This window comes from Pantherophis guttatus, chromosome 1 (genome assembly GCF_059756535.1).
Source record: "Pantherophis guttatus breed Tessera chromosome 1, ASM5975653v1, whole genome shotgun sequence".
NCBI lineage: Eukaryota > Metazoa > Chordata > Lepidosauria > Squamata > Colubridae > Pantherophis > Pantherophis guttatus.
This window is the reverse complement of record NC_142063.1, coordinates 39,349,325-39,372,812: the sequence shown is the minus strand read 5'-3', so window position 1 is coordinate 39,372,812 and position 23,488 is coordinate 39,349,325. Positions and strand designations below refer to the sequence as shown.

The 23,488-nt window shown below is 38.6% G+C and overlaps 1 protein-coding gene across 2 annotated transcripts in view; it reads left to right on the top strand.

Annotated features, from left to right (window-relative positions):
- The window catches only part of RCOR1 (REST corepressor 1), a 182,247-nt gene extending 169,125 nt beyond the window's left edge, over positions 1 to 13,122 (top strand). The window contains exons 8-12 of one of the 2 annotated variants that reach the window (XM_034418516.3): positions 3,253 to 3,465; positions 4,517 to 4,594; positions 5,185 to 5,242; positions 8,132 to 8,361; positions 9,145 to 13,122. In XM_034418516.3, the coding sequence (XP_034274407.2) occupies positions 3,253 to 3,465; positions 4,517 to 4,594; positions 5,185 to 5,242; positions 8,132 to 8,361; positions 9,145 to 9,186 (621 nt within the window). In that variant the 3' untranslated portion in view covers positions 9,187 to 13,122. The remainder of the gene's footprint in view (positions 1 to 3,252; positions 3,466 to 4,516; positions 4,595 to 5,184; positions 5,243 to 8,131; positions 8,362 to 9,144) is intronic. The other variant, XM_034418517.3, reaches the window with a different exon arrangement.
- The last annotated feature ends 10,366 nt before the right edge of the window (positions 13,123 to 23,488 follow it).

Below are 23,488 nucleotides of genomic sequence, written 5' to 3'. Positions count from 1 at the left end.
TTGATAGTATTGCTGCACTTATCTCTTGTTGGCGTCTTCTGTTTTTGAACTTTTGCCAAGAGAACCCTTTGGCAGTTTGCCTAATTATACCAAAGTTGGTGAAGAATTTGTGTTATGAAGAGTTTGTTTTAATTTAGTTTGGACTACACTGAGAATGAGCTAATTCTCACCTGTTCCAATAAAGTCTGTTTGTTTTGGAACTGTTTGCGTCGATTACTACCTACTTGGGCCTGGGTCACAACAATATGCTGACTCTAAACCGCTTAGAGAGAGCTGTAAAGCTATTTGAAGCGGTATATAAGTCTAAGTAGTGTTTCTATTTACAAGTGGTTGCCTAGTCCTGTGGTCAGATGATCATGATTTGCTATGTTTTTGCCATTTTCCATTTACAGTGTGCAATGAGAAATATCTTCTCCAAGCATCTCTAGTGGCATATTTCTGTTGAAAATGTATTTTCCAGATGCCTGCCAAGTTGGCTTGCATCTGCTAGTCAATGATTGTTTGTGGCATCAAAAAACTCACCATGTTTTTCTAAGTTTTCAAATTTACAGAAAGGTTGAAAACATGAATGGTGACCGCCTATCTTTGTGCTGAAATGTGACAGCTAAGAACTAGGAGTCTCTTCCATAGCCTAAGCTATGGAAGAGATAAAACTGGAATTTAATTTATTCCATACTATAGAGAGATGAACTCTTACCACTTGTAAGCTGGTGAGAGGTGTTGTGGATGCTTTGATTTTTCAGTGCAAAACACAGTAATATATAAAACTGTCCTTAATCCCTATTATGTTATTGACCTATATAGATCAAGCTATTTTCTGCTAACAGTAGCTAAGATTTTCTGGCTAGACTTTTGCTGGGAAACACAAATGTCCTTATAAAGGCATATCTCTATCCCCTCATACGTTGTTTGTTTTGCATACTACACTATTTTTTCCTTCCATTCAGTTGTGTCCAATTCTCAGAGACTTCCTGGACAAATGTACAGTATGTACATATAATGTCTTAAATAAACTGCAGTTAGCAAAGTTCACCTTAACATGCTAAACTTAAACCAGATAAACCCATATAATACAGCTTACTGTAATATGTGAAGTCAGTCTTTCAACATAAGTACTAGATGAATGCTGCATGTGGCTTTGAATATGCTTCAGTGAATCAGTGTGGGCATAGGATCATGTCTAAGGAAGACAAGGAGCTTAATTACGGTATATATATATTAACTTTGGTTGAGGGAAACTGTCTTGGGAAGTGTTTCTTTTCCTCTTTCCTGCCAGCCCTTCTCTGAATCCCTCTCTCATGTATGCCCAGTCCATTACTGAGCATTCTGTGTTCAGTACTTTGCTCAAGCTAGCAAAATCCTAATTAATGCTAGATCAAGTTTGTTTTCAAACCAAAGACCAGCATCAAGATTGAAAGCTGGCTTAAGTCACTGGCTTAAGACCAAAGGATGATTAAAATCGACTAGTATTCCTTCAAGGTGCACATTGTAATAAAAAATGATTAGAAATGGACAGAGGGAAGCAGGCAGCATGACTTTTCAGGTAAAATGGACTTGTCAAACTAAGGTGAGGCTCATGCACCTCCCCCCCCCTTATTGGAAGAGGCAGAATCTTCTGGGAATTCTGTGTATACTGTACAATTTCCGGTTAAGCTTGGAGGTTATTTTCCTCAGAGTAGGAAAGCTCTGTAGTGGTTGCTTGATGCCTCTATGCTTTGCTGTTTTCATTTGAAGAAAGGCAGAAGCAATTATGGCTTTCCCTTAACAGGGAACTTTTTAAGGGTCTTTTTAATATTCTGGAGACATGTCCTTAGTGTTATCAAAAGATTCAGTAGAAATTTTAAAAATTACATTGCTAGTGGAGTGGCAGGCAGATCTAAGTGTTCCTTTGCAGGAATCTAAAACAGTGCTTCAGATTCATTCTTTATGTTTCATACTTGTCCCTGAAAGACCTTTTTCTAGGGCAGATTTCATACCAATGCAAAAATCTTTATCCCTCAGTTTTGCAGTGCTGCATATAAAAAGGAATGAGCTTTAAGGATTAGCCTGCAATCATCTGACCCTTCATGTTTTGTCTTAAATTAGTTTCTTCTTCTTCCCCTCTGGCTGACACACACGAAATTGCATATCAAACATAATTTTTAGATTTTTTTTTTAATTCAACCACCCCCATGCTCAACTGAGATATCTTCCTTTATTTCTGATACACTATTAAACTGAGGTGCTGATGGCCAGAGCTTGGAAAGAGTGCTTTGGTTGGTTTTCAGTGGCATACTTGGAATGTATGGTGGATGTTGGATGTATGGTGGATGTTGTCACTTTAGTTCTCTATGGGGGTATTGAGTCCTTTTCTCAAGATGGGATGGTAATCTTTGGTAAAAGAGTATTTCTCATATATGTTGGAGTTATTGTATTATGTGTGTTTTTGGGTTAGTGCATTTATCTTCTGTTTCAGTAACAGAATGTAAGGAAGATACTTCCTTACATCTTACTTAGAGCCATGTTGGTGCAGTGGTTAGAATGCAGTATTGCAGGGTAATTTACTGCTCACTCCAGGAGTTCGATTCTGAGCGGCTCAAAGGTGACTCAGCCTTCCATCCTTTCAAGGTTAGTAAAATGAGGACCCAGATTGTTGGGGGCAATACGCTGACTCTGTAAACTGCTTAGAGAGGGCTGTAAAGCCTGTGAAATGGAATATAAGTCTAAGTGCTATTGCTATTACTTCATTTTAACAAGATGGGTGCATTTTGTGCTCTTGTGTCTCTTCTTTCAGTGTTGTTGTTACTTTAGTAGAAAAGTACTTGGGCATCACCAACAAACTGTCTCACAGCTCAATGTGCAGAGAGCCTTATATGATTTTAAAAGATGTTTGGCCAATGGCAAGCTAGAAGAATGATGCCATGATGCCTTTGTACTGGACAGGCCTACTGTGCAAGTTGACTTTTTTGAAGAACTTTGAAGGGCAAAATGGATGCCCTAAAGATTCAAGAACTCATATTCAGGGATATTCTGTGTTCTGGGAAGATTTAAATTAGATGCCCATTTCACCCATTAAATTGTGAAAATGCTGACCCTATCCACTGGTTTAGTAAAAAGATGAAGCAAGGCAGTTTATCCCTTTTGGCTTTTGTAATGCAGGATCTTGGAAAAAGAATACACTTAATGACTGTTCACCTCAGGTTTGGGGCATGTTTGGAAGTGAGAGTAGTTGTGGATAGCTTGTGATTGAATCATCAGGCTTACATATGGTAGATCTCTCCTTTGCAGATTCCTCCCGTGGAAACAATTCCTCAGGTAAAGAAAGAAAAGCACAGTACCCAGGCTGCTAAGAACAGGGCCAAGAGGAAACCTCCCAAAGGAATGTTTCTCTCTCAGGAAGACGTGGAAGCCGTGTCTGCCAACGCAACCGCTGCCACCACTTTGCTCAGGCAACTGGATATGGAGCTCGTCTCCATCAAGCGACAGGTATGTGTTTTCTCCTGGCAACAGAGCGAGGCTTCTTTTTAATCATCTGATACATATTTTAAACAATCTCAACTTCACAGCTCCCTGGGAGGATTTATAGCTTGGGTGAGATGTTTTGCATCAGGATGAGACCTGATTAACAAGCTGTCAGTTGCAGTACATTTTAGAGGAGAATTATTTCAACTTGGCTTTCTATTTACAGTGCAGCAAGATGAATTGCCAACTTCCTGTATCTTACTCAGGACGTCATTACGGATTTCCATAAATCAGTTTCCATGTTTCTCCACACTTTGGGCTTTCTAGTTTCTGAAAACTTTTATATCTGCACTGGTCATTTATTTGGTCCCATGGGCATCCATGTAACAATGATCAGTTCCTTTTATATTTGCCACATTGTCTATTCTACTTGACATTTTAAAAGATTATTTTAATTTAAAAAGACATTTAAATGGAAAGCTGTGGATTGCAAAACACAACTTCAGCCTTCAGCATCACCAGTGTTATACGTTTCACTGGCAGGTAGATAGATAGCTTTTATTATGATCAGACTGTGAGAAAAAAACCTCCATATGCATCTTCACAAAATAAAAATAATGAGTGGCTCCAGTTCAGAGGTTGAGTTAGGCTTGTTGTTTTTTAAATGCTGTGGTGTTCAAAAGAAAGACATAGGCAAGCAATGGGAATGCAATCATTTTAACAATGTAAGGGTTCTGTTGGGAATCATCCAACTTAGTATCTTTTTCTTTTTGCAAGTATCAACATTAGAAAGTCCCCAAAAAGGCTAAGAACGAAAGAGCCTATTCCCCATTATTGCTTCTCAACTACTGAGTTATTGGATGTTTGGGTGGGAGGGAAAAAGGGCAAGACCCCAGTCTTAGTTGGGGAGGGAAACTGTGGTTCTTGGAGGAATGGGGGCTCTTGTTTAAATTATTAGTGGGGGGGAATAGATAATATTCCCCCCACCAATGTTTTAGGGAATATTTGAAATTAGATCAAATTTTATGCAAACTTTGTATGTTATCCATACTGAAAGAGGAACCTTTCTTTTCAGATTCAAAATATCAAACAAACAAACAGCTCTCTGAAAGAGAAACTTGAAGGGGGAATAGAGCAATATAGGTTACCAGAGGTAAGCTTGTGTTCTAATAGGAAATTATGTTTTTTTCCCTTCTTTTCTGAAGTTTATAGAAGGGCACCTGACTAAGTTGATCAAATTTGCCATTTATCCCTATAATTACATTGGGCTGCAAAGGTCCTTCAGGAGCTTCTGAGGCCTAGTGCAATTTGGGAAATTACCCCAGTTCCTTTTCTAGCTCCAGTATTGGAGTTAGGATGAGAAGAGATCCACAGTTCACAATTAGGAAGATACTAAAAGCCACAGTCCAGAAGCCCTCCAATTTTGACTTGGTTGACAATGCCAACCCATGCATGGACTCTTGTAGCTAACCTTGTGCTAAAATCATTGACCACTTCCTTTATCCCTTTCTGCTGTTATAAATTAAAATGTTGTTAACTAAATAATGAACTACCTCTATAATTCCACTTGAAAAGATATTTTTTTTAAAAAACATGCTGAAAAGAATAATGCAGACTTTATTTAACAAATGACTGCTCAAGCAATGTATTCATTTTTTCATTTGTATACAGTTTGAGGGCTGAGGTTTAAAAGCACATCTGTTATCTAAGTAAATTATTCTCTTTATGTTTCATGATGCTTAGGTAACATTGAAATTTAATGCACGCTGGACCACAGATGAACAGCTTCTTGCAGTGCAAGGTATGGCGTTGCAAATATATTCCTGTCTGTAGGAAAGATGACCCTGTGTCTTGATTTCTGATGGAGCATTTCCTCATTGGCCACTGAAATAATTCACCAAATTTCTGCTTCTGACTCATGTCTTAGGGTTCGTGCTAACCTTGGAGACCTGAACTACATTTACTGTAGGGTGGTCAAACTAATTCATTTTTGCATTGACCGTTTCCCATATGCCAGATGATGACTGACCCAGTTCCTCATATTCCAAGTCATGATTATTGGTTGAAGTGGGTGCAGTTTGACTGGATATGCTAGCCTTATTCTTGTATTTCTGACAGAGTGTGTGTGTGTGTGTGTGTGTGTGTGTGTGTGTGTGTGTATTCAGTGTGCATATTTTAAACATAAGAATAGTTTTTGTGGGTATACAAAATGTGCCTAATTTCAGCCACTGCAGGAATACTTACAAGAGTGTGCTTACAAGAAGAGGTCCTTGTTTCTGCTTTCGTCAGGTTGTGGAAACGTATTTATTAACATAGAAATACAGCTTGGAGTCCCTGTGGGATTAGTCATTAGCATTTATTTCTTGATCAAATTTGTATGCCCAGGGGCACGGAGCATATTTGATAAGAGTCATATGTGGTTTGTTCAGGCAGAGGAGACAAGTCTTCTCAAACCTACATTCTATTCTGCAGCCAGTGATGCTGTTTTTATACCTATCTATGATTCCCTTCTGAGAGCCCTGTTTCTCCTATCCACTATGAGAAATGTGAATGTCCCAGTGATAAGTTGAAACAGTGCTCCCCTTCCTGCAATAGTGGTTGGCAATGAATCTGCAGGTAGATGGAATTGTGGCTGAGTAGATTCAAGTACAGCAACGCATCTCGATTGAGCGATAATACCACTAGCATTACAGCAGACTAGGAAAGGAAGGCATCATCAAGGCCATAGGATTTTGCCATTGAGGAAATGCAGTAGTAGCATTTGGATCTTGCTCACAAGATGCCAAAAGGAAAGGAGAAACCTCTGGAGTAAGAGGTGTATTAGCCACTTAAACGATCACAAACAATTGTAGAAATCCAGCCAGCAAGTCTTGAAATTGATAAGCATAGTATTTAATGATGTCATTTACACAAATTCATAATTTCAGGGGATCGTTGCATATCCAGATTTGAGAAGCTCTGTATTAATCAATTAAATATTTTAGGAATAGGATAGTTGCTTGTGCTATTAATATTTTGTTTCATTTTAAAATGATTTTGAAATATTTAAACCAAGAATGTGAATATACTCATATAGATGGAATAGAAAAATGTACCAAACAGATTAAAAAGGGGAAATAATTACACAGATTACAGAGTTTAGTTTTCTTGCTGACTTTTTTTTAAAAAATGACAATTAACATTAAAATCACCATATTCACCTCATTTATTTATTTATTTGTCAAACATGTACAAGATAACAAGTATAGATATGAACATAAACAAAGGAAGTAAATACAAATAAATGGGGACAGTAAGATAGGCACGGTAGGTACGCTGGTGCACTTATGGCACTTATGGCCCCCTTTACGGACCTCTTAAGAAGGGAGTGAGCTCCATGGTAAAGTTTGAAGTTGAAACTGTGAGAGTTTGAGGCTGTAACAACAGAATCAGGTGGACCATTCCAGGCGTTGACCATGTGTCGCTGAAATCGTATTTCCTGCCATCAAGTTTGAAGCAGTTTATCTTGAGTTTGTATTGACTGTTTGCCCATGTACTATTGTGTACACGTGTACTATTAAAACTGAAGAAGTCATTGACAGGCAAGATGTTGTAGCTGACAATTTTGTGTACTATGCTTAAATCGGATCTCAGGTGGCACAATTTCAGATTGTCCAAGCCCAAAATTTTAAACCTGATGGAATAGGGAATTCTATTAATTCTAAACCTTGCCTTGATATGATGTTTTTCATCATGAGAACAGCATACTAGATAGCATATTATATTCACTGGGCTAACCAATGGTGAAGTCCTTCATAGTACTCTTGATGTTTGATGGTGTATCAAGTTTTTAGGATTGCTTCACTTTTAAAAGATTGTTGCTGGGTTTTAATTTGTTTTTAACATTGTTCATCAGTTAGGCTTTTGAATTGAATGGCCTTAAATTAATTTATAACTATCATTTTATTTATACTTTGGGAGAAGCAGTGATAAGCAAAGTACACAAAAGAAGAAAGAATTATTGGTGGGGGGGGAGAATCCCAAAGTGTGGGATAAGAAAAATTAAAAGGAAATTTAGCTAAATCTATATTTGGCCATAAGAAATATAAAATACTTTCAAACATAGTTTTAGTAACATAATTGGTTTAATTAGTTTTATGATAAGTGTAAGTTGTTAATTTTATTGTAGAGTTGTCTTGCATGAGATTGGTGGCCATGTTTGATAATAAAATAAAATAATAAATAAATAACCATATTGAGGCAGAATCTTAAGAAAGCCAAGATTTACCACTCTTCTATAAACCTATAATTGGTTTAGAAACAGTGTGACCCTTGATGTATCCCTTAAATCTAGTTGTTGACTTTGAAACTATAAATAGTATATCCATTCCATCTCAAGGAGGTTCATTTGCTGTGTCAATAAATTCTCTACAGCCTCTACAGCATGCATTTTTTGCAGTACTGTTGATGCAAATACGCACTCATCAAGTTTTATTCTGACATCTCATTCAAGGTCACAAGGGGATCTAAGCTAAATTCTCACAGCCATGTCTACTGGATGATTTTAGGCCACTCAGTCTAATCTAGCTCCCTGCACGCTTGGGAAAATGCATGCTACTCTGAACACGATTCCTTAGTATGAGTTTGAAGGCTATATACATTGTCCTCTGGGCTTCAGAAATGGTACTGATAGATCTGTTTTCTTTTGTAGCAATCAGGAAATACGGTCGTGATTTTCAAGCAATCTCTGATGTCATTGGAAACAAATCTGTGGTGCAAGTGAAAAACTTTTTCGTAAATTATCGGCGGCGTTTTAACATAGACGAAGTCCTACAGGAGTGGGAAGCTGAGCATGGGAAGGCCGAGACAAATGGAACCAGTACGCAGAAACCTGTCAAATCCCCGGATAATACTATTAAAGTATCTGAAGAAGAAGATGAGGTAATAGTAGGATTTTTTTTTAATTACTTGAGAGCAGTATGTATTTATTGTCCCAAACTGGATTATAGTGTTTTTGGTAGCATCTACTCTTTGGTTAGCTTTTGGTACTATATAACCATGCTCTTTGGAAATGGATATCATCACTTAAGGTCATGGTTGTCCCAAATGTGCTTTTCCAAAAGGCAACTGGAGTTTCTTGTTTTTGTTTTTTTCTTTGAAAACGTTTTGCTTCTCATCCAAGAAGCTTCTTCAGTTCTTGGATGAGAAGCGAAATGTTTTCAAAGAAAAACAAAAACAAAGTCCAGTTGCCTTTTGGAAAAGCACATTTGGGTCTCTCAGAAGTGTATCATAGTGTGGCTTTAAACTAATATTATTTGTAGTTTTTAATTTATTTTGGCATTATTTACAATTCCATAAATATCTGAAGGAGGTGAAACAGAAATGTATAAATTTGCGGCCAAAGGGACAAGTTTGACATTTGAGCTAACATTTTTTTCCTCTTTCTCGCTTCATTGAAAATAATGCTTCTGACAATAGAACTTGGTGTTTCAGAATTCTATTCATTTTAGACTATTGATTGAGAATTCCAATAATAGAATCTGAGGAGAGAGAGACTTATTAATTCATTGCTCTACATAATTATCTGTGGGTTTTCCTTTCTTTCAATGTCTGCTCTTCTTTCTTAAAGCAAAAATGAAATGAAATAAAAGGGGTATGTGCACTTGCATAAAAAAATAATTTTAAAATGTTGCTTACTGCTACCATCCTTTTCTTCTATTGCAGGCTACTTCGGTTTTGGATGTCAGATATTCATCCACTTCATGAAAAACTTAGGTAGCCTAGAACAATATTATGTTTGACTACTATGTTATCTGAAATATCAGGTATTAGCAAAACTTCGGACAGCCATCTGCATCATAACTCTGTGGACAAGCAGCTATTACCAAAAAGAAAAAAAGAAAGAGAGAAAGAGAGAAGACAGATCACAAATATGGGCAAACACTTCTGTTCCTGTTCTGTATTTGCCTTAACTTTCTCCTCAATCTTCCCAACCAACCACGATTCAATTTCTGCAACTTCTGGAACAAGCTCTCCGTTTTCAACACCATCAAGTTTTAAAGCATCAGTGACTTCTTGAACCATATACATCCCTCTCTGTAAACTTCGATTAGCCAACCTGGCTCCTTGTCATGCTCACAAGTTACCTCCTGACAGCAGGGGCATTTCTAAAACATACTCTGTAGTAAGATAATAGTATGCATTTCTATATGCCCTTGTATGATTTAAACTTATTTTTTATGATATAATCATTGCTGATAAGGTAACCTTTTATTTTATTTTTTTAATGAGTGAGTTTTCTGTTAAGAAAAGTATTGTGTCTATGCTGATTAATCCTTTCCAAAGTGAGCTCCTCCAGTGGTCCCAATACTTGGAGGCACACTGTGGGGAAAGCTGTGCTAGTTGGGCTAGTAGTTTATTTGAAATTAATAATGGGGGGAGGGGGGAATGTGATTTTCAGAATAGAAAACAGATTTTTCCTGTGTCTTAATTCTGTTCTTATAGTCAACTCCTCCTTAGAAAGCTCACTGATATTAATTGTGATTTTTATTATTATTATTATGATGAACCTTTTTATTTAGTGCAAAAGGGAATGTGCAGTGTATAAGCTTGCTTTGATTCTATATATGCATATACTTTCCATTCAGTGGACTTGCATTATAATCTCTAGGTGAGTAGCAAAATAAGTGACTTGATTGGATATCCAGGGGTTTAAGACATAGCAACAGCTTGTTCTAATTTGAGGTGCTTTTAGACCGCTGCATTGGGGATCTCATATTCTATTGAGGTGAGTGGAAGCTACCTCTTAGCTTCCCATGGTTAATTGCTGGTCTGGATGAGAGCTTAGTAGCAGTAATCACAAACCCAAAATAGAGTGCATCAGTACTTAAAATGTTTGTTGGCAAGTAATCTTCCAGTCATACATTTTATTCCATTTCCACCCAACCCATGGCTCTCCTCAGATGACTCCAGGCATTTGGCTTTGAAAGCATGGGATGTCCATTCTTCTGAAAGATGCACAGATATGGTTTTTTTTAATCAGTGAGTTAGTTCTAACAGTAGAAAGTTAAGTTAGTATTTTAATTGGGCATGCAGCAATATTTTTCCCCACATTGACTTTGGTATCTTCTCAACTCAAATGCACAAATCTGATAAAAATGAACTTGTAACTACAGTTACTTTTTGAGTTCCTGAAGACAGTGTGTGAAATAATTTACACCCCTAGCAAGTGATCTAACAGTTAACAGCTGCAAAAAATGTTTCCTTCACTCACAGCTTATTATGTTAGGCCTTGCCTTTGTCAACTAGAATTGACTCACCTATTTACCAATTAATAATTAAATGTTGCAATGACACCACAGCAAGTGCCAGAAAAACACCAGAAATGTTTGAGTTGGGTGAGCCTGGTCTGGGCATAACCATTAAGGAAATCTTTCTCTGTAAGAGGAGAAGCCATAGACAAGTCTTAAGAATCAATAGAGAATAAATCCTTTATGAAGAATGACAAACAGCTGGTCTAATATAGAACAGAGAAGTGGAAAAGCCCTAAGATGCATATGGCAAGACCCATGTGCCTCCCCCACCCCTCCCAAATTAGCTTCCAGTAATGCTGCTTTATGTTTATCAAATCTGATTCAAATTATCGGCTCTGGGAAATGGATATTTTGTGTATTTTAAATACCTGGTTCATGCTTCTCCAACTTGGCATTTCAGGATGTGTTGATATTTTAGTCTTTAGTTACGCTGTTTGGAAATGTAGGCATCATCTGGAGGGTGCCAGGTTGAAGAAACAGATTTATTCTCTTTATGTGAAGCTGAGTGTTTGTTAAAACACTTTCAAATGTTTTGATAAAGAATTGGCATATTTTAACTATGTTATAATTGGCATATTTTAACTATGTTATAAGGCAAACTTGATATAACATCCAGTCCTTTTGGGTGGGTGGGTGGATGATTTTTTAAATCTAGCTACAATGGTAGGCAGTGTGCAATTTTATAAAATCTGAAAAATATCTATGTAAATATTTTATATTCTATTAGCAAAAAAAAATTAGAATAAGATAGAGCAGCTGGAGTGGACTGCCTGAAATCTATGTTAGCTAAGAGCTAAAATGTATGATAATTGCTTTATGTGGTGTGTGTATTGTTGGGCTGTACCATTTTAGACTGCAGCAGAAATTAAACGTTCATAAACTCCCCCATATTTTTATACACAAAAATATGGGAGAGCTTATGCACATCTTTGTACATTGTTGCATGCACACATTCTACTTAATTTCCTTGGTCACGAATGGGTTGAACCAACTATAATGGTTGGACTAGCACATCATGCTAAGCCATAACCCATGGTTCACAAATAACAGTGGTTATAACTATGGGTCATACAAGATGCTAAACCAAAACAAAATGAGATATATTCCCCATTTTTTTATATCTGAAAGAGATATTGCATTGATATTTGCCAAAAACCAGTGACCCAAATTTCTGAGTCTTTCTAAATTACTGTCTTTTAAACAAGTTATAACAATGTTTGCACTTTTAAAAAAAAATTGATATGTAGGTTTCTTAAAACAAATTTACAGTTCACTTCTTTCATCCCTGTTCATTTCAGTAACATATATACAACATTCCATCTTCTTAAATGACATTACTAACCTCTTCTAGTGACCCTAAAGCTTTTTAATCCTACTGTAAAACAGATGAATACAAAGCAGTGGTTCCTTTTAATGTGGTGCTAATAGTAATCCATAGAAGTGGTTTGTCCTTCTTCTCCAAACAGGTCCCAGGGACCTCCTGAATAGAATGAGAGATGAGGAACTGGGTTTAGGAAGTCATAGTAACTGAACAGAAATCTCTCTCATGAGCAAAAACATCACCTGTATCCCATCCAGGTTTTGCTAGAACAAAGGTGAACAAGACAAAAGTTCATTAGGTAACTAGTTCCTTGAACATAAATGAATTAAATCATATTTTCATTATGACATTGTTAACATTTAATCACTGCTCCAGCCTCAAGTGGTACAATTAAATGATGAATCTAATAATCATGTGGCTTAGCTCTGAATACTAATATGTTGCATTGCTTTCTTCGGTGAATTTACCAAACAATATGATTAGAAAAAGATTCAGTTTTGGCTCATTCCCCTGTGGAAATTGACACAGAATCCCTCTATGAGGACAATACCTTATGTATATTTTCTCATTGTTTCATTACTATCATATTGTAGATTTCTCCCGTTAACTAAACTATGCTTGTAATTGTTCCATTGTGAAATGGGAAAACTTATTTAGCTTTTAGCTTTTCTTAAAAAAAAATCTGATGTTTTGTATGGGACAAACCAGATTTCTTTTTCAAGAATTATTTAATCAAGGCTACATATACTGATTTAGAAGAGTCCACAAAGATTGCTACATAATATGTAAAACTCACATTTGTTTTCTTAAACTAGCAATGTGAATGTTATAGTTATATATATTTTGTGGAATATGGAAAATTTTATTTCTTATTAGGTATAAATTATTGTGCATAATTATAGTATCACAAAAAGTGATACTTCTTTTTTAAAAAAAAAAAACCAGCAAAATCCTAGTTTTAGAAATCTTAACCAATGTATTGTATATGCACCAGAATTTTACATTTGTTCTATTTAATTTTTAAATGTAGTTGTGTAACATGACAGTAAATTTTTCATTTTCCCTGCCTCCCTGCTCCATTAGAATATGTTATTACTTGAATATTATATCTTAACTAGACTGAAATGCAGCAATTAAACATCTGTAATCTAGAATGAAGGGAACGGGGGAAGCAATATATATGATTCCATGTATAATACAGAACTTCTTGCAACATACATGTACAATCATAGTAGTAGTTATAATGGTAATCCTGGCAAACAGGCTGTTGTATACATATTTCAGGGATTTTTAAATACGTTTTGTGAAGTTAACCTCTTTTACTGATTCTTTCTTGTTAATAATAACAGTTGCAGTGATAGTGGGATATTGCACCCACTGGTTTGAGGTCCTGGCCTATGTGTGACTGTTACCCCATATCTACTCATTTTCAACAGAAGCAGTGAAAGGAACCTCTTGCCATTTATGACTACACAGCTGTGAAGTCTTCAACATATTCAGGAAATCTGCATTTTTTGATGTAGGTGAATCTGGTCTTATCTCTGCTTTTCATGTCTTCTGCTAACCAGGCAGAGATCAGACCCAATGAGTGTTGTGCATGGAGGGTAACTGTGGAGAGAGAAGACATTGGTCTTATATCACTCTGAAAGTGAAATTAAATAAGTGAATTAGTAGTCTCTTCAGCTATGTGTAATTCTCTAATAGGAAGAAAAAGTTCCCTCTTTTTTAAAACCCAATTGCAGTATCGGCAGATCAAATTCAAGAGAGATCTGCTTCTTGGGGTAGGGGGAGAAATCTAAAGGTGTCTTGAGCTCAAGGAATTAGATTGATTGTTCTATGGCTTTTGCTCTGGGGTAAAACAATACCCAGATTTTCTCTGCACTTTTTTTAAAAAAAGGTGTTAATTATGATCTTGGCAGTTTCCCCCATTTTAGATAGCTTTTGGCAAAAACATTTTAATTTAAATTATCTCCTCCTTTCCATCATTCTAGTAAGATGTTGGTATTCTTGCACATCAAATACGAGTCAATCTTTTTGTTAGGTTAATAGCTCACTGCATAAAAGGGCTTTATAAAATTTGGAATTTAACATTAATTTAAAAAGCAAAGGGTGCAGGGGAAGTTTTAAGAGAGATATAGCTCCTCCCTCCCCCTCCCCAGTCTATATTTTTTAAAATGTAGAAAAGACATGCGCCAATGTATACAGCTAAGTGCTGGTATTATTAATGAAGATCAGAATTTCAATTTGATTAGCTCCACTATGGGTAGTAGCTAGTTGAAACCCAGCATCTTGTGTGATGTTCTACTCCCTAGAAACAATGCAGTTCTAGGCACAATTTGCTGGGCATTGAGACTGCATAGCTTCCCTTCATTTCTACAGGGGATGGGTGGGATAGATGTACAGGAATTCCCTGGCTGCATGTATTCTTACAAAAGAGAGGGACTCAACAGTGCCTGTTAGATTGATGCCTCTGTGGATGGTAAAGCACAATTACTGCAAAAGCTACAGTTCTGAAACAGAAGGTCAGTATATGTCTATGCATGTTGTATATTAATGAATGTTTACATTCATGTTTTCATCTAAATTTATATTGGTGTGTATATTATTGCATTATTTAGACCATCCTCCTACTGTATTCCAGATTTGTTGGAGCTTCAATTCCCAAAATTCTCAGCCAGCATGATGATATATTTTGGGAGTTGTAGTCCCATAACATTTGGAGGGCACCAAATTGAGAAACATTGATATAGTTTTTATCAGCTTATGTTAAATTCTCATAGACGGCTTATATGGGTCTTTTCCCTCCCTCTCCAATATTTTATGGTGTATAATGTTACGTTTGCAAATATAATAAAATTCTGTATAGCCTTTGAACTGATAAAATATTTTGCATCAGAGAGGTGTTTTTTTTTAAAAAAAGTATTATAATAGTGCTGTTGTAAGTAATATTTTTCATATTTTCTCTTTTGCATTTTGGCTTGTTTTTTTCCTCTTTAGTGCACCTGTGGTAATTAATGTTCATAGAATTGTAAAGCTACTTATCCACTGAAAAATAAGAATTCAGCAATTCTTTTCTATGACTTGTCAGTTTTCAGGTTCAAGGACCCCCCCCCCCCGAAATTCTCTACATTCAATTTTTCTATTATTTCCAATGTTTGCTGACATGACATTAATGAAACAAAGATCAAGCCACTGATAAAATTCTATATGTCTTTAAAAGCCTCCTTCTTCTAAAATGAATGGATCATAACTGGTTTATGTCACCTTCTGGAATTTAAGAGATCTTCCCCTGGGGATTCCAATCCCCATTCGCCTTTACTTCCTTCTTTATCCAGTTTAGATTACATGCCACTTCCTTTCCAAGCATATTGAATGATTTATTAAGTATTAAAATTAATAAAATCCATGTGTAACAGAATTATAATCAGTTTGATGTGCCACCGTTCAGGGTTGCTTAGGGTTACTTATCATGAAATGCCTTTCCGAAGAGCCATGTGTTTCCACAGCTTTCAAAAACATAATTGGGAAAGTTGGTCCAAATATCTCTGTATATTCGCAAATATTTTTATTTTATCTTTTGAAACTAAAATTTCACTCTTGGTCATCTAAGTCCACTTCCATAGTAGACTCTGCATGCTTTCAAAGACCCATTGCCAAATCCTGACAGATCTCCAACTGTAGTTCTATTATTTCCCAAGTTAAGTAATTTGGTCAGCCCTTAATTATCCATTCCAAAATGTGTATGCCCAGCTAGATCTGGACTGGAGTCAGAACAGATATTTGTTCTATGCCCCAGAGGAAGGCTGAAAAGCTCAGTTTGCTTGTTCTTACAAGTTCAAAGTCTTACCAGTGTATGTTTCAGAGAGAAGACATGATTTGCAAAGAGAAGTTTCTAGATCCATCTATGTCTGTCTGTCTATATCTATCTATCTATCTATCTATCTATCTATCTATCTATCCATCCATCAATCTATCATATAATTTTTGAACTACCCATCAGGAGGCAGACTTTATTGTGGACACCCATCCATATTGGAATTGTAACAGTTCTCAGGGAGTAGAGGTGAAAATAGCACTCATTGGGAATCCTAGGAATCCATGTAAACATATCTGAGGATTACCAGGATAAGGAAGGCTGATAGAGACAATATTGAGTTAAAGAAACCTGACAGCTCTGTGCTGTTTACAAGCTTGATTTTCATATATCTAGTTGCCTCTAGAACTCCCGACTGAAAGAATTCAATCTGTGCTGGATGGAATAAGTAAAGGGAAAACTTTTATTTTTCTTTTTTTTTAATTTAAAAAGTTTTTTATTAGTAATTCAAAATTAAAAACATTGGACATAGATATGACATCACTAGTCCCAAGCATCTTCCAACACTTTAAGTTAATACATAATATACTAATGATAATATAATAATATATTCCTTACATCTTATACGTTATTTAAATATAATATTAGTAATTTATACCTTATTCCTATACAATTATACATATCTATACCTACATATACCTGTCTATAAATTCACATATATATTTATCTATAATAATGTATATAAGTCTAGTCTAACACTACACATTTGTCTCGGCTATCCTCCTTTTATCTAACCATTCATAGAATTTTGCCCAGATTTTATAGTACAAAGTTTCGCTTTTATCCTTGAGTTCCAAGGTGAGTCTATCCATTTCTGCGCAGTTGAAAATTTTTAGTAGTATTTCCTCTTCATTTGGGGTATCTTTCTCTTTCCACTTCTGCACAAAGGCTATCCGTGCCACTGTAAGTATATGCAGTAGTAGATAATTTATGTCTTTCTTGTATTTGCCCTCTTGTCATTCCCAAAAAGAAAAATTCTGGTTTGACTTCTATGTTTATTAACAAAATTTCTTCCAACCAACTCTTTATCAGATTCCAATATTTCTTTGCCTTTGGGCCTTCCCACCACATATGATAGAAGTTTCCCGGAGCCACCTCGCACTTCCAACATGCCGAAGAATTTCCTTTACTGATTCGTGCTAATCTTTTTCAATTGTATGTTTCCCTGATTATTTTTGCTTGCTGGCTCTGTATTGCATGGTTTCCTGCAATGTTGACTCAATGAAATACACATTTAACTATCACTCTGTTTTTCAGGCTTTTTTTGGTAATTGTGGCATTTTGGATCATGAATATACCCAGTTTCAGCAGTCTGTCTCTTGTAGAACTGTCCTCGGTTTGACTGGTGTGATAATCCACATCCTGACAATTAATTTGATAAATTCTTGGTGCAAACAATTCTTAAAGTTCACAAAGAGGAGCAGAAGCAACGATCTTTCCTAACATGTGGCCAAGAAACTTGAAAACTCATTTGATGAAGCTGTCATGAACATTAATCACTATTTGTAAGGTAGTTATTTTCTTATTTGAAGAAACCATGTATTTTTACACTACATAAATGAGCGTGTGGTGGCCTAATGGTGAAGACGCTTCCCTCCCACTTGGAAAGATAAAGAGTTCAATCCTAGGTAGTAGCAGATGTTTCCCAGGGTGCAAAGAGGAAATATCTGCTGCAAACTCCATGTAGGCATTTGGAAGGGCATCCAGCCAGGAAACACTCAGCTCCATTCAGTCACCCTCACTCTACCACGAATAAAGGGATTAAAAAGTTTTAAAAAATCAATTTTAGGTGAATTATATAGATATAGTGAAATTTGAATAGAACATGAAAACAACTAGCATACAAGTAGTCCTTGACTTATGACTATAATGGAGCCTGCCTATTATAAGTCCTAAGTCATAACTAGAGGTGGTATTCAGCCAGTTTGGACCAGTTTGGGCGAACTGGTAGCAATTTTAACTGGTTCGCCGAACTGGTAATTATCATCTCTGGCTGGCCCCGCTTGACGCTCACCCCACCTGCCCGCTTGACACTCGCCCTGCCGACCCCCGCCCTATGTATATTGCCTTCATCACGCAGCCCAGCTAATCACCTCACCAGTTGCCTCCATGTCTCGCCCGCTCTGGTCAGCTCACCAAAGGTAAGCATACTGCCCGCTCGCCCTTTGCCTGGGGTCGGGGCCCAGGGATGCACCATTCCCCGAGGCCCCGGAGCCTCCACCTGCCCATCGCCTACCTCGTCCGGGTAGGGGAATGCACCATTCCCTGGCTACGGCCTTCCCCAGGCTTCCTGCATGCTGCCCGCTTTCCCTTTGCTACGCGTCACCCCATTTCCTCTGCTTCAGAGGCCCCAGCCCTTACTCAATATCCCCGCTTCCTCCCTGGCGACCCACCTCTTCATCCCGTAACCACCTTACCTTCCTCCTACGGCTGGCTGCCAGCGAAGGCAATCCAGGGCTGAGCCGTCGCCCCTGGGCTTCCCACCAGCCCACATTTGTTTGCCCCCTTGTCATGAGATGCTTGCAGCCACCTCTCTTTTTGGTGTGAGAAACCTCCCAGCCTCTGCTTTGCCAGCCGGAACCAAGCTGGCAATGGCAGCTGGCTGCAGGCTTCTTGTGCCAAAACTGCCGGCCTCCGTTTTTCAAACGTGCCAAAAAAGAGCTTTAGTCTGTCCCGTCACCACCGTGTTCTTTGTGCCGGCCATGCACACGCATCCCTCCGATGCAGCAGGTGATGGGGTGCATGTGTGCAGCCGGCGTGAAGAACAGGGTGGTGACTGCAGCGACGATCACAGGACTGGAGCTCTTTTTCAGCACGTTGGAGAAGCGGAGGCTGGTAGTTTTCAGCGCAAGAAGCCTGCAGCCAGCCACAGCTGCTGGTTCAATCCCAGCTGGCAAAGCGGCAGCTGGGAAGCTTCTCACACCAAGAAAAAGGCAACAGCTGCAGGCATCTCACAACAAGGGGGGCGAACAAATGCGGGCTGGCGGGGAGCCCAGCGACAATGGCTCAGCCCAGGCTTGCCTTCCTTGGCAGCCAGCCGTGGGAGGAAGGTAAGGTCGTGGGACGAAGAAAGAGGCGGTCGTGGGGGAGGAAGCGGTGAGATTGAATAAGGGCCGGGGGGCCTCTGAAGGAGGGGAAATGAGGTGATGCGTGATGAAGGGAGAGCAGAGGGCATGCAGGAGGAGGCCTTTGACAGATTCTGAGTTTAGCCACCTCAGATCCTGGGCAGAAAATTGGTAGAAAGGCTGCAATAGCTGTAAATTCAATTTTTTTCCCTACTGGGCGTGGCTTGGTGAGGGTCTTGTGACTGAGTGGATGTGGCCAACTCAATGTCATTCACAGCAAGGTGCCGCCCCACCAAGCCACGCCTCCCAAGTCACGCCCACAGAACCAGTAGTGGAAAAATTTGAATCCCACCACTGGTTGTGACAGTCATAAAACATGACAACCTTTTTGTCATTAAGTAAATACAGCAGTCATTAAATGAACACTGCTGTTGTTGAATGAACCAATGGTTTGCTATGGGCACAGTTTTGCTGAAAATAGGAAGGAAATGCTGGTTGCCGAGCACCCAAAGTTCAGTTACATGACTGCAAGGAGATCTCAATATTGGAACTTCAAATCTGGGTCGTAAGTAGCTCCCAGGTAGGTCTGTCTTAACCAATAGTTGCCAAGCAACAGGTTGTAAGTTAAGGACTACCTGAACCAAGTAAAGGTATATATGACAATTATCAAATTATTGCCTTTTTGTATAACATCTTTTTCTAATTTTTAAATTGAAGCAGCCCCTGGGTTTGTTAAATGAAACATTTAAGGCTATAAAAATGGCATTGGAGTTACTGCTATCTCAGGTTGGTTGGCTCAAATACATTTGTACAGAAGTACAGCAAGTACACAATCTGTTTCTCAGGGGAACCATGAATATTGGAGGCTGTACATGTTTGTAGCTATTACCCAGAAACAGATTTGCTCTCCTCTTTCTTCAGCTTAGGAAGTTAATGAAAGAGAGAACACACGCAAGAATAAGCTAAGTAGATGCTGTACCACGCATTGGAGCGAGGCTGTATGTTTTAGAATTGAGCTGCCCTATTTCTAAAGTTGAAAGAGAACAAGAGGACCACAAATGGGTATGTGGATGAACTCTATGAGAGTGACGTTGCTGGAAGACCTGAAGGACCAAATTGGGGGGAAATCATCATGGAGAAAATCTTTTGTCAGGGATCCATAAAATCTTCAGTTCATCAACCCTTTCATGAAGTTTCAGATTATTCATTGATCCCCCCCAACGCTGATTATATGAAAATAATATTACTTTAATAGTACTTTGAATAACAACAGATAATAGGCGATTTCAGAAAAATAGGTAATATTTAAAATAGGTAAAATTCACTAATGATATCAACAGTTTCAGTTAAAAAAAGTTATATTAAATCTTTAATTTTAAGTTATATTTAATATAACTTTTTTAATGGAAACTTGATACCTTTAGTGAGAAAACTATGTGATGAGTATCAACAAGGGCAATGATAGCTGGAGATTTGGGAGTATGATCAGTATGTGAGGAACAGGAATGCTACATGCATGTATATCCTTTCTGGGTGAAGGGAAATGAGGTAGACAAGCGGCAGGATAGAGGATCACAAACACATAATGCAAAACAGGCTGGTAAGCGAGACCAGTAACAACACATGGCTGATAGAGGCAGCTCAAGGCCATTCTTGCTGACCAATGATTATCCAACTCTGAGTAATGCTATTGTGTCACTAGCTACCTCCAGGACTAGGGAATGATAGCTTTTGCATTTAGATTCATATACAGCCCCATAGCGATTTACAGTACACACTGGGTGGTTTACAATGTCAGCATTTTGCCCCCAATAATCTGGGTGCTCATTTCATCAACCCCAGAAGGATGGAAGGGTGAGTCAACTTTGAGCCCTGTTGGGATCGAACTCCAGGCTGTTGGCAGAGCTTGCCTGCAATACTGCATTTTAACCACTGTGCCACCAGGGCTCTGAATGATGTGGAGCTCTGTAGAGATCTCAAAAAATTAATTGCCCCCAATCATCCTTCCATGGTATTTTGGATCACCTATTGACCCCCACCCTCCAGATATTTACTGAGCCCCTAATGATCCCCAGCTATTCATTGACCTGTTGGATAGTCCCATCAATCCTTGGGATCAGTACTGATCACTTTGGGAAATCTTGATCTAAGTCTATGATGGTGAACCTATGGCACACATGCCACAGGTGGCACGCGGAGCCATATTGGTGGGCACACAAGCGTTGCCCTAGCTCAGCTCTAGTGCGCATGCGTGCACCAGCCAGCTGATTTTCGAGCCTTCCGGACCCACTGGAAGTCGGGAAACAGGCTGTTTTCGGCCTCTGGAGGGTCTCTGGGGGAGGGGGGAGGCCGTTTTCGCCCTCCCCAGGCTCCTAGAAAGCCTCTGGACCTTGGAGAGAGCGAAAAATGGGCCTTCTGGTCCCACTGGAAGTTGAGAAGCGGCCCATTTCTGGCCTTCAGAGGGCCTTCAGGGGGGTGGGGAAGGCTGTTTTTGCCCTCCCCAGGCTCCAAGAAAGCCTCTGGGGCCTGGGGAGATTGAAAAACAGGCCTACCGTGCCTACTGTGCCATCGCATGCCAAAAGCGGGGGGAGCACAGGGAGGGGGTGTCACGCGCATGCATGGGGGGACAGGGCACATTGAATTATAGGAGTGGGCACATGCGTGCACCCCCCCCCCCGCTCCCCCTGCTTTTGGCACGTGACGGCAAAAAGGTTAGCCATCACTGATCTAAGTGGTCACTAAGAATCGACATCAATTTAATGGCACAGAACCAATCGGTTCTAAAATATATAGCCTGATTCCAATGGACCTTTTATCACAAGTTAATATTATATCTCAATGAAATTATATTAACATTCAAGACGCAAGGCTCTTTTGGCTCTATGCCAGAGATAGAACATCCTGGGCACATGGCTGTGCAACTCCTGCTTGGGATGATAGAAAAATTCATTACATTCATTTTCATCCCATTCCACCTGCCCCATTTAGCTGTCTGAAATCTCTGAAAAGGCTTTCAAGAATAACAGGAGCCTTCCTGAATGAAGAATTAGAAGAGGATGCTGAGGAGGAGGAAATATAATCCCAGTAAGATAGACGTTTGCCCTTCGTTTATGATTAACCCCACAGTAGGGTAGCAATGCCCCTAATTACCGTATTTTTCGGATTATAAAATGCACTTTTCCCCCTCTAAAAGAGGCTGAAAATTTGGGTCCGTTTTATACTCCAAATGTAACTTTTTTGAAGCTTTTTTTCATCCCTAAGGAGGTGCTAGTGAGTGAAGCAAACTTCCGGGCTTCATCTGCTTAATTCTCATTACATCTCTCTCCAAAGATCAGCTGTGGTTTAGAAGCTGTTTTTTATTCCCAACCCGGGTGCGTGCGTGCGCTCAAAACCAGTGAACTAATGTGCTGAAGCTGACCAGACTAAGGACGCTAGCCAGATGAATACTTAGTAGGCAGATTTTTTTTCCTATTTTCCTCCCCCAAAACTAAGGTTTGTTTTATACTCTGGTGCGTCTTATACTCCGAAAAAAACTGGTATTTAAAGAGTTGCCAGAAACCCAAGATTTGGAAGGCTGCAAAGAGTTGCAAGGAGAGGGTGCCAAAATCTTTCTAAGATGTATTTGGTTTTAGATCTTATTTTTGTAAGATAAAGTTGTATAAGATAATAAGAAAGATAGTTGTATAAAAATACTCAATACTATTGAGAGAGATCCATTTGTTCAAAGCATTCCAACTTCACCCAAAAGGAAGCAACTGAGAGCATTGATGTGAATTGTAAGTCTGCTGTTGAGACAATCATTCAAGTTTTTGCTGCTTTCTGGGGAAAAAACCCAAAGGATTTGCAATAAAAACACCGAAGTCACAATTGCATGAGTAGAGACCAGTATTTGGCACATTAAGAAGCAGTTAGAAAAGTTCCATGGGAGTACCTATTTATTTTCTGCATTGATTGTGTTACATTTAACAAGTAGGTTATAAGCCCCACTGTAGATTTCTCACTATTTGAGTGGAACAAAAGCTTGGTGGCTTGTAAAGTCTTTTTTCCTGTAGATACAATGATTCTTTTGACAATTTAAAGCTTTTTTTCATTGTAAAATGCCAATTTATCTTTTTTTGCATAAGAGAGCATATTACCTGGGGGCCCTTTTGTAATGAGAATTGCTGTCTTAATGGATCCAGCCACTTCTCATTGTGACAGCAAACAACCCAGCAACAACAGGTTGTTTGCTCTTGGCAATGCTTGCATTGAAGTTAACGAGCTTTATATTTTGAATAATAAATAATAACTTTATTGTCATTGTATGTGTATACACAGTATACCCATACAACAAAATTCACTTAACACCGGAAGACCAGGTCGAACACACATAACAATTCCCAAACACTCCCCCACCCACCACAAATTCCCCACCCCTAAACCACCCAAACATCCACACAACAGCCCAAGTAATGCTGTCCAACAGCTCACTGATGGTGGCCCTTTAGTTCATTGC